Source organism: Coccinella septempunctata, chromosome 9 (genome assembly GCF_907165205.1).
Source record: "Coccinella septempunctata chromosome 9, icCocSept1.1, whole genome shotgun sequence".
In the NCBI taxonomy this organism is placed as follows: Eukaryota; Metazoa; Arthropoda; class Insecta; order Coleoptera; family Coccinellidae; genus Coccinella; species Coccinella septempunctata.
The window spans coordinates 5,189,450-5,202,024 of NC_058197.1; the positions used below are offsets into that span (position 1 = coordinate 5,189,450).

At 35.7% G+C, this 12,575-nt stretch overlaps 1 protein-coding gene across 1 annotated transcript; it reads left to right on the forward strand.

The window, feature by feature from the left end:
* Positions 1 to 2,919: 2,919 nt before the first annotated feature.
* On the forward strand, positions 2,920 to 10,969 carry LOC123321013. Its single transcript, XM_044908515.1, has 6 exons — positions 2,920 to 3,000; positions 3,258 to 4,046; positions 4,266 to 5,078; positions 5,564 to 5,624; positions 9,867 to 9,958; positions 10,873 to 10,969. Exons 2-6 carry the CDS (start codon positions 3,259 to 3,261, stop codon positions 10,967 to 10,969), a joined length of 1,851 nt encoding a protein of 616 aa, XP_044764450.1. The 5' UTR covers positions 2,920 to 3,000; position 3,258.
* Positions 10,970 to 12,575: the final 1,606 nt, after the last annotated feature.

Below are 12,575 nucleotides of genomic sequence, written 5' to 3' on the forward strand. Positions count from 1 at the left end.
TCCTTATCAATCGACCACGTACCCGCACTAGTCCAACCTCAATTGAGAGGCACCTAAAGGCGGGATGTGATGTGATGTCACTGTCGGGTATGAGTCTCTGAGCCCACTCGTTCATCTTCTCTATATCCTTTTTGTTGAAATTTTTTTTGTCTCTTAGTTCTAATCTTAGGTTCCAGTACTTTGTTTTTATGTTTCGTTACGCTTCGACCCTGTGATCCAGCCTGCAGTATATCATGATGTGTTCCATGTCATCACGCCCTGTTTTGCACTCGCACTCTCCATCTGTGGGTCTCAATTTAAAGATGCTTAGGTAGGCTAACATGTGTCCATGCCCAGTCAACAACTGAGTTGCTTTGAATGTCGACCCGAGTCTCTCATTGCCTAGATCTCTAAAATTCTCTTGGCTCGTTCCAGAATCGCATCTTTTCATTCTTTTCAATCTGTTACGTCAATACCGTCCAATAAAAGCGCAGATCTACGTATATCTACGAATCAGAGCAAAGTCTGCTCGCTCTCTTTCCTCCGAGATGTAATTCTGGAACTCTACATCTCATTGTCTCGCCTCTTTCCCACACAAGTTGCCATTCGTCAATCATGCTTCACATTTAAATATTTCGTTTTTCTTTCTTGTCTGCCGTGAAGGGGGGAGGGGGAATAGCAGAGTAGATTTCGTGCAGGAAGGTCATGCACCGATAATGTATTCTGTCTACAACAGGTTATTGAGAAAAGGGCAGCTAGAAACATAGAAACACATATAAAATTCGTGGACCTTTAAAAAGCGTATGATACCGTTGCAATTACAAAACTGTTGGAAGTACTGGAGCAGTCTAATATAAATCATACGTACATACAGGCATTGAAAGAACTATATATAGACTCAAAATCTAAGGTTGAATCAGGCAGATATGTTACCAAGGAGTTTTCAGTAACGAAAGGCAATGACAAGGATGCTGTATCTCACCAACCCTCTTCAAAATATACATATCCAAAGCTTTGAACAAAGCTGATTCTTTTCTTATTATTAATGATGTTTTCACTTTGTCCTCACCCAAATCAATCATCAGCTTGTCCTCTTTCAATCTGTTGGAACGAAAAACCATAATGTCCGTCTTCTTTCTATTCAAACTGAAATTGTTCCTTGATAGCCACGTTGGTATATAACTTCGCATTTCAGCTGCAGTTCACTTATATTACGTTCCGCTATTGAATATTTGGAATCATCCACAAAATTCGTCGACTCGGTATCTTCGATCGAATCTGCAACTTCACACATATCATTTATCATTAGGTCCTTTCGTTTGCATAAAAAGTGTAGCACTTTTCTACACTCGATGTCGATTTGATTTACACCAGTGTGAAGGAAATGTAGTTTATCTACAAAAAAGAGATGTAGATGTCCTCTACACTGGTGTAAATTCAATCAGCAAACGAATACTAAAATCGAGTGTAGAAAAGTGCTATCTCATGCAATGATAGCGAATTTCGTGAACACTTCGTAGAGGTTCTTGCGGCGATTGACTTCGTACTGGTTTCCACATCACACCACGAACATGTGCTACCCTAAACAAGTCCACGTAATTCAAATCAATAAGGAATTCCAAAGTGAACAAACAATATTTGAGGTGAATTTCCTCCCAGAGAAATAATAAAGAAAAATTATAATGAATAATGGAGAAGAGAAAATATCGAACACCCACAATTCCATATTTTCCGAGATTTTCAATGAGAAAATCTTTATTCAGGCAATCAAATGCCTTAAATAGATCGATGAATAATCCTGAGACTAACATTCCTTTTTCCAGGAATTTCAAAATATTATTAGTGAATTGAAATATATAGCCGTTTGGGTGGACCGATTTTTCAAAAATCCATGTTGAGACGGATGGAAAAGATCATGAATATTGTAATATATCAGAAGTCTAGTCACCACTGCTAGCTCAAATACTTTCGAAAAACTATTCAACAGGCTTATAGGCCTATAGTTTTTCCAGTCCTCAGGATCCCCATACTTGAATATTGGAATTATCACCGATAGCTTCAGCTGCTCAGGAAACACCCCAAACCTTCACTATATGACACAATATTGAAGAGATAGCATCAACACTCAATTGAACAATTTTAACTGGAATTTCGCCAATTCCAGAACTTGAATTGCTTTTCAGTTTCCTAAATATCTCAACAATCTCCTCTATGGTAAAGGGCTTCACGTAAAAAGATGTATTGGTTTCAATATTGCAAGCAAATTTTGAATTATTGAGATTTTTCATCATGTTCGGGATCAATTGAACCAATAATTCATTGTAATCATCCGCTGTTTCCTGAGGTGATTTAGAAGTTGTATTTTTAAAACTGCCTTCATTCCTAATTTCATTGCATATTTTCCACATGGCTTTAGTCTTATTATCCGAGGTTTTAATTTCTAGCATCAATGAGTATCCAGTGTAATATATTTCAAGGGAAAATGTATATTGAAAATATTTATGAAGTCATTCGAGAAGCTTTGCCATTGCTTATTATCCTGGAAGCTGATGACGTTTTGTTTATTTGTTGAAGCACTGGAACCGACTGGTGACGCTTGAAGAAAATCCTATTAACAGCTACTCCTTCCGGCCAAAAATCTGCACTCATGGCATCCTGCAAATATTCTGCCGGAAATGGAACTTTGAATGATGAATATATCTCCGGTTGTCTTGATTTCAATTTTTCACATTTAAAGTCTGGTATATGCGGTTTGAAAACATAACACAGCTTATTCTCTGTAGTGTCAGGATTTAGTCGGAATACATGAATGTATGACATTATCATTTTAGGTACCACTGAGTTAGTTTTCTGAGTACCAATTATTGGTTTTGAGGATTTTCTTGTTGCGCTTGTATTGCTTTGGTGACTCTTTGGAGCGAATGTATCCAGTTTGATGTTGTTCGTTTTCCTCTTCTTCTTCACTACCACATTCCATTTTGACTATCAAACAATATAGCATATGTATGAGTTTTAACAAAGGTAAGTGTAATGAGGTACCTCATAAGCCCGTTAATTGAAAACACACAACTCATAATAACAGTTTTATGATTTTCAATTTGAAGCGCGAAATCAGAATACTCTTCCTTGTATTTTATATAAATATCGACAAGAAAATGAACATCCTGAGGGACAAAACATAAGTAAGACGTTGATTGTTCCTTTTCTTATCGAATAATTATCGATGTTCAGAAAATACTCTTTCCAATTACTTTATCCTAATTTTTTTTTCTTTACAGAATGGACGCTTTCCTGTTTAACGCCTTCGGAATTAGTTCCGAACCACTTGGCCAACTCAGTAGAAAGGACATCGAAAAGAATTTGGGTTTGGAAGAAGACAAAATTTTTGCTGACTCGAACAAGATCTATCAACCTGATTCATCTTTGTCTAAAAACTCCGGAGTGAGATTCGAATCACAGCAATCAGCTTCCCAACTCAGCGAAAAGGTTTTGTGTTCGGAAAAAGCCAAAGTCTCTACCGAATCTTACAAAATGAACCAATATGATTATTCATTGTATGATGACATCTTCGGAATGAGTTTAGCATCTCAGCAATCAATACCCCAACTAAGCAATGAGGAAATGGAAATGATTTGTTGTCTGGAAGAAGCCAAAACCTCTGTTGATTCGAACAAGATCAATCAACCTGCTTCTTCTTTGACTAACACTTTCGGGAAGAATCTCGGATCACAGCAATCAACTCCTCATCTCAGCGATGAGGAATTCGAAAGGATTTTGTGTGTGGAGAAAGCCAAAATTTTTGCCGAATCGAACAAAAAACAATCTGATTATTCATTTTCTGACATCTTAGGAAAAACTTCAGAACCTCAGCCATCACCACAACAACACAGCAATGAGGAATTGGAAATGATTGTGCGTCTGGCAGAAGCTAAAATCTTCGCTGACTCGAACAAGATCTGTCAGCCTGATTCTTCCTTGTCTTACAACTCCGAAATGGGATTCGAATCACAGGAACTCAGCGAAAAGGTTTTGTGTTCGGAAAAAGCCTCTGCCCAAACGAATAAAATGTACCAATATGATTATTCATTGTCTGATGACATCTTCGGAATGAGTTTAGAATCTCAGCAATCAATATCCCAACTAAGCAATGAGGAAATGGAAATGATTTGTTGTCTGGAAGAAGCCAAAACCTCTGTTGATTCGAACAAGATCAATCAACCTGCTTCTTCCTTGACTAACACTTTCGGGAAGAATCTCGGATCACAGCAATCAACTCCTCATCTCAGCGATGAGGAATTCGAAAGAATTTTGTGTGTGGAGAAAGCCGAAGTATCTGCCGAAGGGAACAGAATGAATCAATCTGATTATTCATTGTTTGACATCTTCGGAATAACTTCAGAACTTCAGCCATCACCACAACAACTCAGCAATGAGGAATTGGAAATGATTTTGCGTCTGGAAGAAACCAAAAGCTTTGCTGAATCGAACAATATCAATCAACCTGATTTTTCCTTGTCTAATAAACACGGAGTGAGTTTCGAATCAGAGCAATCATTTTCCCAACACTGCGAAAAGGTTTTGTGTTCGGAAAAAGCCAAAGTCTCTTCCGCATCGAACAACTTCGACAACTTCGGAATGATTCATGGTCAACTCACTGATGTCGAATTTGAAAGGATTTTGGGATTGGGTGAATCAAATGTCTCTGCCGAATCGGCCACGCTGATAAATCGATCTCATTCCGACCAATATATGACGGATTGGAATTCGCTTTTTGAGCAGGAGCCAATAAAAATAGATGATATGTTTAATGGACATAGTTCCCATCAAGCACCGGACACTCAACTCCAAAATTCGATTATTTCACCAGATTCGGGCATCTGTGATGAAGGATTAGCGGAATCCGATTCATCTTCATCAATTCCACCTACCTATTCCCAAATTTTCGAAGTGAAAGATCAATGTTTACAACAGAAGGAATGTTACCGAACATCGGTACCCAAGTCCACACCCTACGTCTTCAAAACGAATTCGGGTTTATGGAAAAATCGCAATTACGAAATAGTTGAAAGTGTGAGGCCAACAAGTATGATACCAAAAAGGTGAGTGATTTCTACCATATACTACCACTTATATTCAAAACAAATTATATGCAGGTCGTTCCACACTTCGCGCCACCTGACGATTAATGTTCATTTTCTAACTGATGATTATTCTAACCGAAAATTGTGTATTACATGCATTTTCAAATCAGATACGTGGAAAATGCTTTGTTGGACAATTCAAGCAGATAACGTCATTCTTAAAACATAATAATTTTTTGTTAATTGAAACTTGATATAAATCCGAAATAAATTAAATATATATAAAAATATATATCAAAACAATTGAAGAATTTTGGTAGACCCGTAATGATACTTCTTTAACGTATTTTCGGAATTGCATGAACAATTCTTTCAGTTTTGTTTTAGTAATCATATTTTTTCATCACGAAATTTCGAAGAGACTTCAAAATTTTCACCAAAGCCGCAATATAGCGGTTCATTCCAGAAATAATACAGAGAATAACGAATTTATATTTTTGCAGTGACGTTATCAAGCCAAAAGTGAGAATAAGAGAAGGTGTCCGGAAACTGCAAAAACAGAAGGTAAGTTTTGTACTATTATTAGGTATGAATTCAATTATTATTCTTATTCGTGTGTTTCTGCTGACTGAGGTTCTACACGAAAGTTATTTCAACTCTAATTCATATTTTCAGAACTACAAGAAACATAAATCTTAACTTTTACTATAGTCTATCCAAATCCGAGAGGCCAGCGTAAACAAACTGACCAACGCGTGATCTTATTTAAGGTACTCCTCTTATTGGTCAAAGCATCAGGAACGCCATGTTTGCAGGTGGGAGTAATGCAGTACCGCATTACGTTTGATTCATTGATTGTATGCGAATTGTTGTGCAGAACTGCAGAGATCATTCATTGCTTTTTCTTTCGTAAATTGGTTTATAGTTGTAGCAAGTTATTCAAGTTACAAGCATTTAAGATAATGTCAAGTACTGATACTGCTGAGGAATCGCGTGTTGACTAAAGTCCTCCAAAAAAGAGACGTCTGAAACGACACTTCAGTGCCGAGATAAAAGATATGATTTTGAATACTTATAAAATTGAGATTATTCAAAATGCAGGAATGTGTTTAAAGGACGTAGAACTCCGAGTTGCAGAGAGTTGGCATTGGAGCTCGAAGTGTTAGGAGAATTATTTCCGAATACATAAATTCCGGTGTTCTATCACAGCCGGCAACAAATCAAAATCGGAACACCAAATGGGAGTCCTTATCAGATTTCGATAAAAATGTAATACGGCGAAAAGTTCACGAGTTTTTCTTCAGAAATGAACACCCGACTATAGAGAAAGTATTAAAAATAGTTAATGAAGACTCAAACTTGCCAAATTTTAAGAAGAGTACCTTCTCTATAATATTGGAAAAACTTAATTTCAAATATGGACGTCGCCAACGCAACAGTTTTTTAATGAACCGTGACGACATTAAATGTTGGAGAAGAAACTATCTCACGAAAATTAGGACCTTCCGTGATGAAAACAGGAAGATTTACTGCTTGGATGGAACTTGGGTAAATACCGGTCATACTAAATCCAAAGTGTGGACCGATGAAACAGTTACATCTTCTCGGCAAGCGTTACTTGCTGGATTATCTACTGGATTAAAAATCCGTCTGGGAAGGTCTTGAATTTTGAGTTTAACCCTTTGGTTTCATAAAGCTTGATCAGAGAATCAACGATCGAGTGACGGATGAACGTCAATTAGTTTTCAGTCGATAAGTTGGTCATAAGCATTCTGAATATCATTCTTTCACCAAATAATTATCTATACACGCCCATTTGATGATTCTCAACTGCTACTCCTCCAATATATTCGGAAATATGAAAGTTTCAATGATTTCATTCCGGAAATCGAATGCCAAATCGTTGATCGAGCAATCAAAGTTTTGTGAAACTTGATGTAAGTACCTTTTTGGTGGAAAACAATTTCAACATTGTTTTTCAAATGAAGTGAATATATTTTTCCAGGCAAAGGGCAAAGAATTATAGTGTGTCATATTGGCAGTGACACTGGTTTTTAACTGGAGGACTCTGGACTTTCCAATCCAAAAAAACTGGTGACTACCATGAAGAAATGGATGGTCAGTCATTCGAAAAGTGGTCGAGGGTATAGTTCCTAAATTGGAGGAAAATTCTATAGTAGTTTTAGATAATGCTCCTTACCATTCAAGGAAAATGGAAAAAATTCCTAATTCACAATTCAGAAAGAGTGATATCCAACAATGGTTGAGGGAGAAAAATATTGATTTCACCCCTGACCTCATAAAAGCGCAATAGTTGCAGATAGTCAGGCAGAACAAAGAAAACTTTGAAAAATACATTGTGGATGAAACCGCAAAGGCCCAAAATATTACTGTACTTAGATTACCGCCCTACCACTGCGAACTGAACCCTATTGAATTGATTTGGGCCGATGTCAAGAATTTTGTGGCAGATAAAAACACCACATTTAAAATGGCTGACGTCCAAAATCTTTTTCAAGAGGCTCTCTCACGGGTTACTTCCGAAAGATGGAGAAAGTGCGTGAAACATGTCAAACAAATGAAGTGAATATATTTTTCCAGGCAAAGGGCAAAGAATTATAGTGTGTCATATTGGCAGTGACACTGGTTTTTAACTGGAGGACTCTGGACTTTCCAATCCAAAAAAACTGGTGACTACCATGAAGAAATGGATGGTCAGTCATTCGAAAAGTGGTCGAGGGTATAGTTCCTAAATTGGAGGAAAATTCTATAGTAGTTTTAGATAATGCTCCTTACCATTCAAGGAAAATGGAAAAAATTCCTAATTCACAATTCAGAAAGAGTGATATCCAACAATGGTTGAGGGAGAAAAATATTGATTTCACCCCTGACCTCATAAAAGCGCAATAGTTGCAGATAGTCAGGCAGAACAAAGAAAACTTTGAAAAATACATTGTGGATGAAACCGCAAAGGCCCAAAATATTACTGTACTTAGATTACCGCCCTACCACTGCGAACTGAGCCCTATTGAATTGATTTGGGCCGATGTCAAGAATTTTGTGGCAGATAAAAACACCACATTTAAAATGGCTGACGTCCAAAATCTTTTTCAAGAGGCTCTCTCACGGGTTACTTCCGAAAGATGGAGAAAGTGCGTGAAACATGTCAAACAAAAAGTTGAGGTAGACATGTGGAAACTGGATAATATTATGGATGATATAACACCAGTCATCGTCAACTTAGAGGAAAGTTCTGCATCTTCTGACGACACTACGGGGTAGTCACTTTTACAAAAAAAATATTGTTACACATTTATATACATAGTATTTATTAAAGTGGGAACTTTAGATTAATTGTTCATTACTCAGACTCGTAGATAAGCATACACATTTTTCACCGAAACTGGAACACTCAAAAAGTTTTAAAATATAACGCTCTCGGAATTCAATTTATTAGTACACCTCTGCGTTATCACGTTCTTGACGCGTGATCACTTCATGCTGCAATGTTTACCGCTGGCCTCTTGGATTTGGATATACTATAAGTATGAATAAAAGATAAATTTTTAATGGGAAATAAACAATAAAAAATTTGTCGGCAGATAGAAATTCAATTTCAATGGAAAGCTCCGAAACATTCATCTATACAGCGGGTATTGAAATTTTTTTAATTCAAATATATAAAATAGAACTCATCAAAATATCTAAATAATTTAACTAAAAATCACCTATATGAATCACTCAAGATGCCGAAGCTATCATTCCTCTCACTTCTAGACTACTTTGTGTAGGTTGTAATTGATATCGATTCTCGTTCATTTGTTGCGAGATGCCTGTTACAATCATAAAATATTTGGGAAATTTGTTGCATAGTAAAAGGAGGGATAAACAACGTGGAAATATTGTGACAGGATATAGTGATATTAGTGCTTCCGTACCTTTACTCCATTTTTGACGCCTTGCGAGAGTGTGCAGACATCTAAATTATATGCATTTTCAACTGCTGAAATGAGAACAAACACGCGAACATCCAAAGTTGCCATTTAATTTCATTTCCAATCATAAACCATACACCCAGCATTGTTCTAAGCGAATCCATATTTCAGATTCAATCATAGGGAGAATATTTTTATTATTTTCATAATGAAATGAAATAATTATTGTCGATAATGCAGATCACAGACGGATGTATTTTATGGAGGTTTATTCCAACTTCGTCATTTTGACTGTTTTGCATGAGCAGGTGATTTTAAGGGAAACAGTTTATTTCATTCTTCTTTAAATTCTGCTGTGAAAAGAGAAACACTAACCTTGTAGTTATATATAAGAAATTTAGTATAGATTCTCCACGAGTATATGGGGGGTGTTCGAATTTGAGTAGAGATCTCGTTCACACTTCTTTGAGTTATCAATCGAGGGTTCGATCCTGTTTGGGATAATCTTCCGGACTGTACAAATCAAAAACAATAACGATTCACATTATGGCTTGATCAACTGAGACATAGAGAATATACGGAAAGAATATCTGCATTCTTGGAAGTTGGAAACACGAATCTAATTAAATACGAAATGGTGGAGAAAGAAAATGGTTGTCGAATAATGTACTTTAATCATTATTACACGCACGACGTATCAGAGAATCTTTGGAAACGAAGCTCTTTGTAGACAAGTACCGGGTACTAGATGTACCTATGCATCTGAACATTTTCATTTTTATTTACTCATCATTCGAATTGACGCGTCCTTCATCAAGTTTTAGGTTTTCATTTTTATAAATAATAAAATGAATTTCCTTGGAATTTTCAGGTATTCAAGTGTTCCAAATGCGAATTCTCTTCATACTTCAGGGATATTCTGGACCAGCATATCCACAGAACACATTTACAACCAAATCAAGAGTAAGTAGAGAACAATTCAGAATTCAAAATTTATAATATGTAGTACCTAACTATTTTATACACTTTATGTGAAAGAAATTCAACAGGTGAAAATAATTAGAGGCATGTGTCATATTTAATACATACATTACTTATAATGCTTTCAATACTTTCAATCAATTCTAAACAAATATGTTTATATATCTATGCCAGTACGATGTGGGTGATTGTCTTTCAGAAATCTCTGACGTTACCACATTTTCGTGTCATCGGAAAAATGTGGCTAACATATTTTTTAAAGAAAAGCCTCGTGATTGTACTCGTAGATACTCGATAAGCTTCGTTTTGCTGTCAATTTCAAACTTCGATATCCTGATCGTCCCTTCAGTATTCAATTCATTCGTTTCATCGAAGAATGCACTATCGATCACCATTATTTTTTTTTTGTGATGGCCTCTTTCGACGAAGAACCTAAAATTCATTGAACTTGTTGTATAAATAGCTAATATTTCAGTCAAGTCGAAAGAGCGCTTCGAATGAAACCTCATTATGAATTATTCTTAAGCCGATTAGATACATGGCAGAACAGACTTTTTCCGCCGACCTCTTAATAATATAATCTCATAAAATCTCATTTTGAAGCGTTGGGTATGAAGAAGAGGAAAGAAAAAGTCTATAAAGCATTTCAGTGGTGGAACCTTGTATTCAAATCATCCGGTTACATGTTTTGGTTTACGTCATTGTCAAACCAAAAATTCTGAAAAGTTGTTACTTGTAAGTGCAAAATATGAGGTTGAGCAAACTTAGAAAAGGTGAAAAATAATAATGTTACGTTTCAGTTAAATCTCTCTCTGAAACTCACGATTTTTTGAGTTCCATTGTCATATATATAATTGTTATGTTTGCATATTTAAAAATTTTATTTATCATTTCAGATGCAAGCAGATACAATCGAATGAACGTGTTAATTTTACTATCAACGGAAAAGAAAAAGCACCCCATTCATCTGTTGCTAATAGGGCGTCTATGTAAGTAAATATAATAAATTTTTATAATTATTTTTCAGAAATTTCAAATATTTTAAATTGTACTGTAATCATGTTGTTCATGTTGAAAATAGGTTGCTCATATTGATGTACATTTTTGTGAGATACTTAGAATTATCTGGAGAAATTAAAGAATAGCATTTTTCGTAATCGCTTCGCTTACCGAGTGACACTTTGGATCGGAAGTTGGCATGAAATTTACATTCGCAATAGACTTCGTAATCGATAGGGAACATGAGCTTTAAAGTTTGCTTTGTATCGTATCTGTCATAATGGAAATAAATAGCGTTGTGAAGTATAGGGCGAATGGAAGTATTGTACAACTTTAACTAAATTGAGTCCAAGCAACATATAAGGGGAAGAATTGAGAATCCATGTTGCGTTTTTAAAGTGAGTTGAATCAATATATCATCAGATATCACTTTATCATTGCCCCTACAAAATACTCCTTCCAAATAACCTGTTGAATATTCCTTATATGCGCACACTGAACATTGAACACATAGGCACACGAATAGCGACGAATAGTCAGTTCGGCTCTGTAATCCGATGTGAGAATAATCTTTTGATTCCAGCATTAGAAACAAAACAACATAAAATACTTCGCAAGATGTATGTATAAAAATTATTTGGTATTATCGAATTGACTACTTATTGACAACTTAGAAAACAAGGATTCACAACCATTTCACCATGATTCCTTAGACTTGTAAGCTCACCTAAATGTTTTTCCGAATGCACTGTTTTTTGAAACATCAACTGAACTACGGGTCTTTCGTGAGATTTTAAAAGGAACGAGAATAGTTCATCATAACTTATTATATTCTCTTTCAGAAGGAGTAAGAAATTTACCTGCACAGATTGTTCATTTCCGACGACAGATTTGAGAATATTTCTGAATCACATATTTGTGATACATAAATACCGCTGGTACAAATGTCCAATCTGCCGTGTTTGCACGACATCTCCAAATGCAAGCATGGAGCATTTTCGAAAAAATCCTGATCACATGATACCATATGGGAAAAGAAACTCACAGAAAAAGATAATTCAACCGAGACGAGAAAAAAAATACAGGTACAAGTCGGATGAGAACTTGAACATCGAGGTGAAGAAGGAAGGTAACAAAGAAAAGTGAGTATACATCTATCAAAAATTTACATTTCCGCATAATCATCATATCATATCATATCAAATTATTTTGTCTTCTCTCAAAATGGGTTTTTATTTTATTATAAATATAAAACAGTTTATTGTGCTTGGAATTTTGTAGCCACTTCAATCAAAAATCACTGAGTGAATATTTTACTATTTATTTTTGCTTTTTCAGGATTGTTATAACACCCAAACCTCATTGTTTCAAGAAGGGGAATAAAATAGAAAAAAAATTCTACTGTGAGGTTTGTGAATTTAAAACACTTAGCTACAGTACACTGATGGTACATAAGAATAGGAATCATAATTTGGCTATGAGATGCCCAGGGTGTTTTCGTCACTTAAATTCGATAGCTGAATTGATAAAACATTTAATGGATAGTCCCAATCATATGACGACTTATCTCAGATGCAACATTTGTGATTTTGGAACCTAC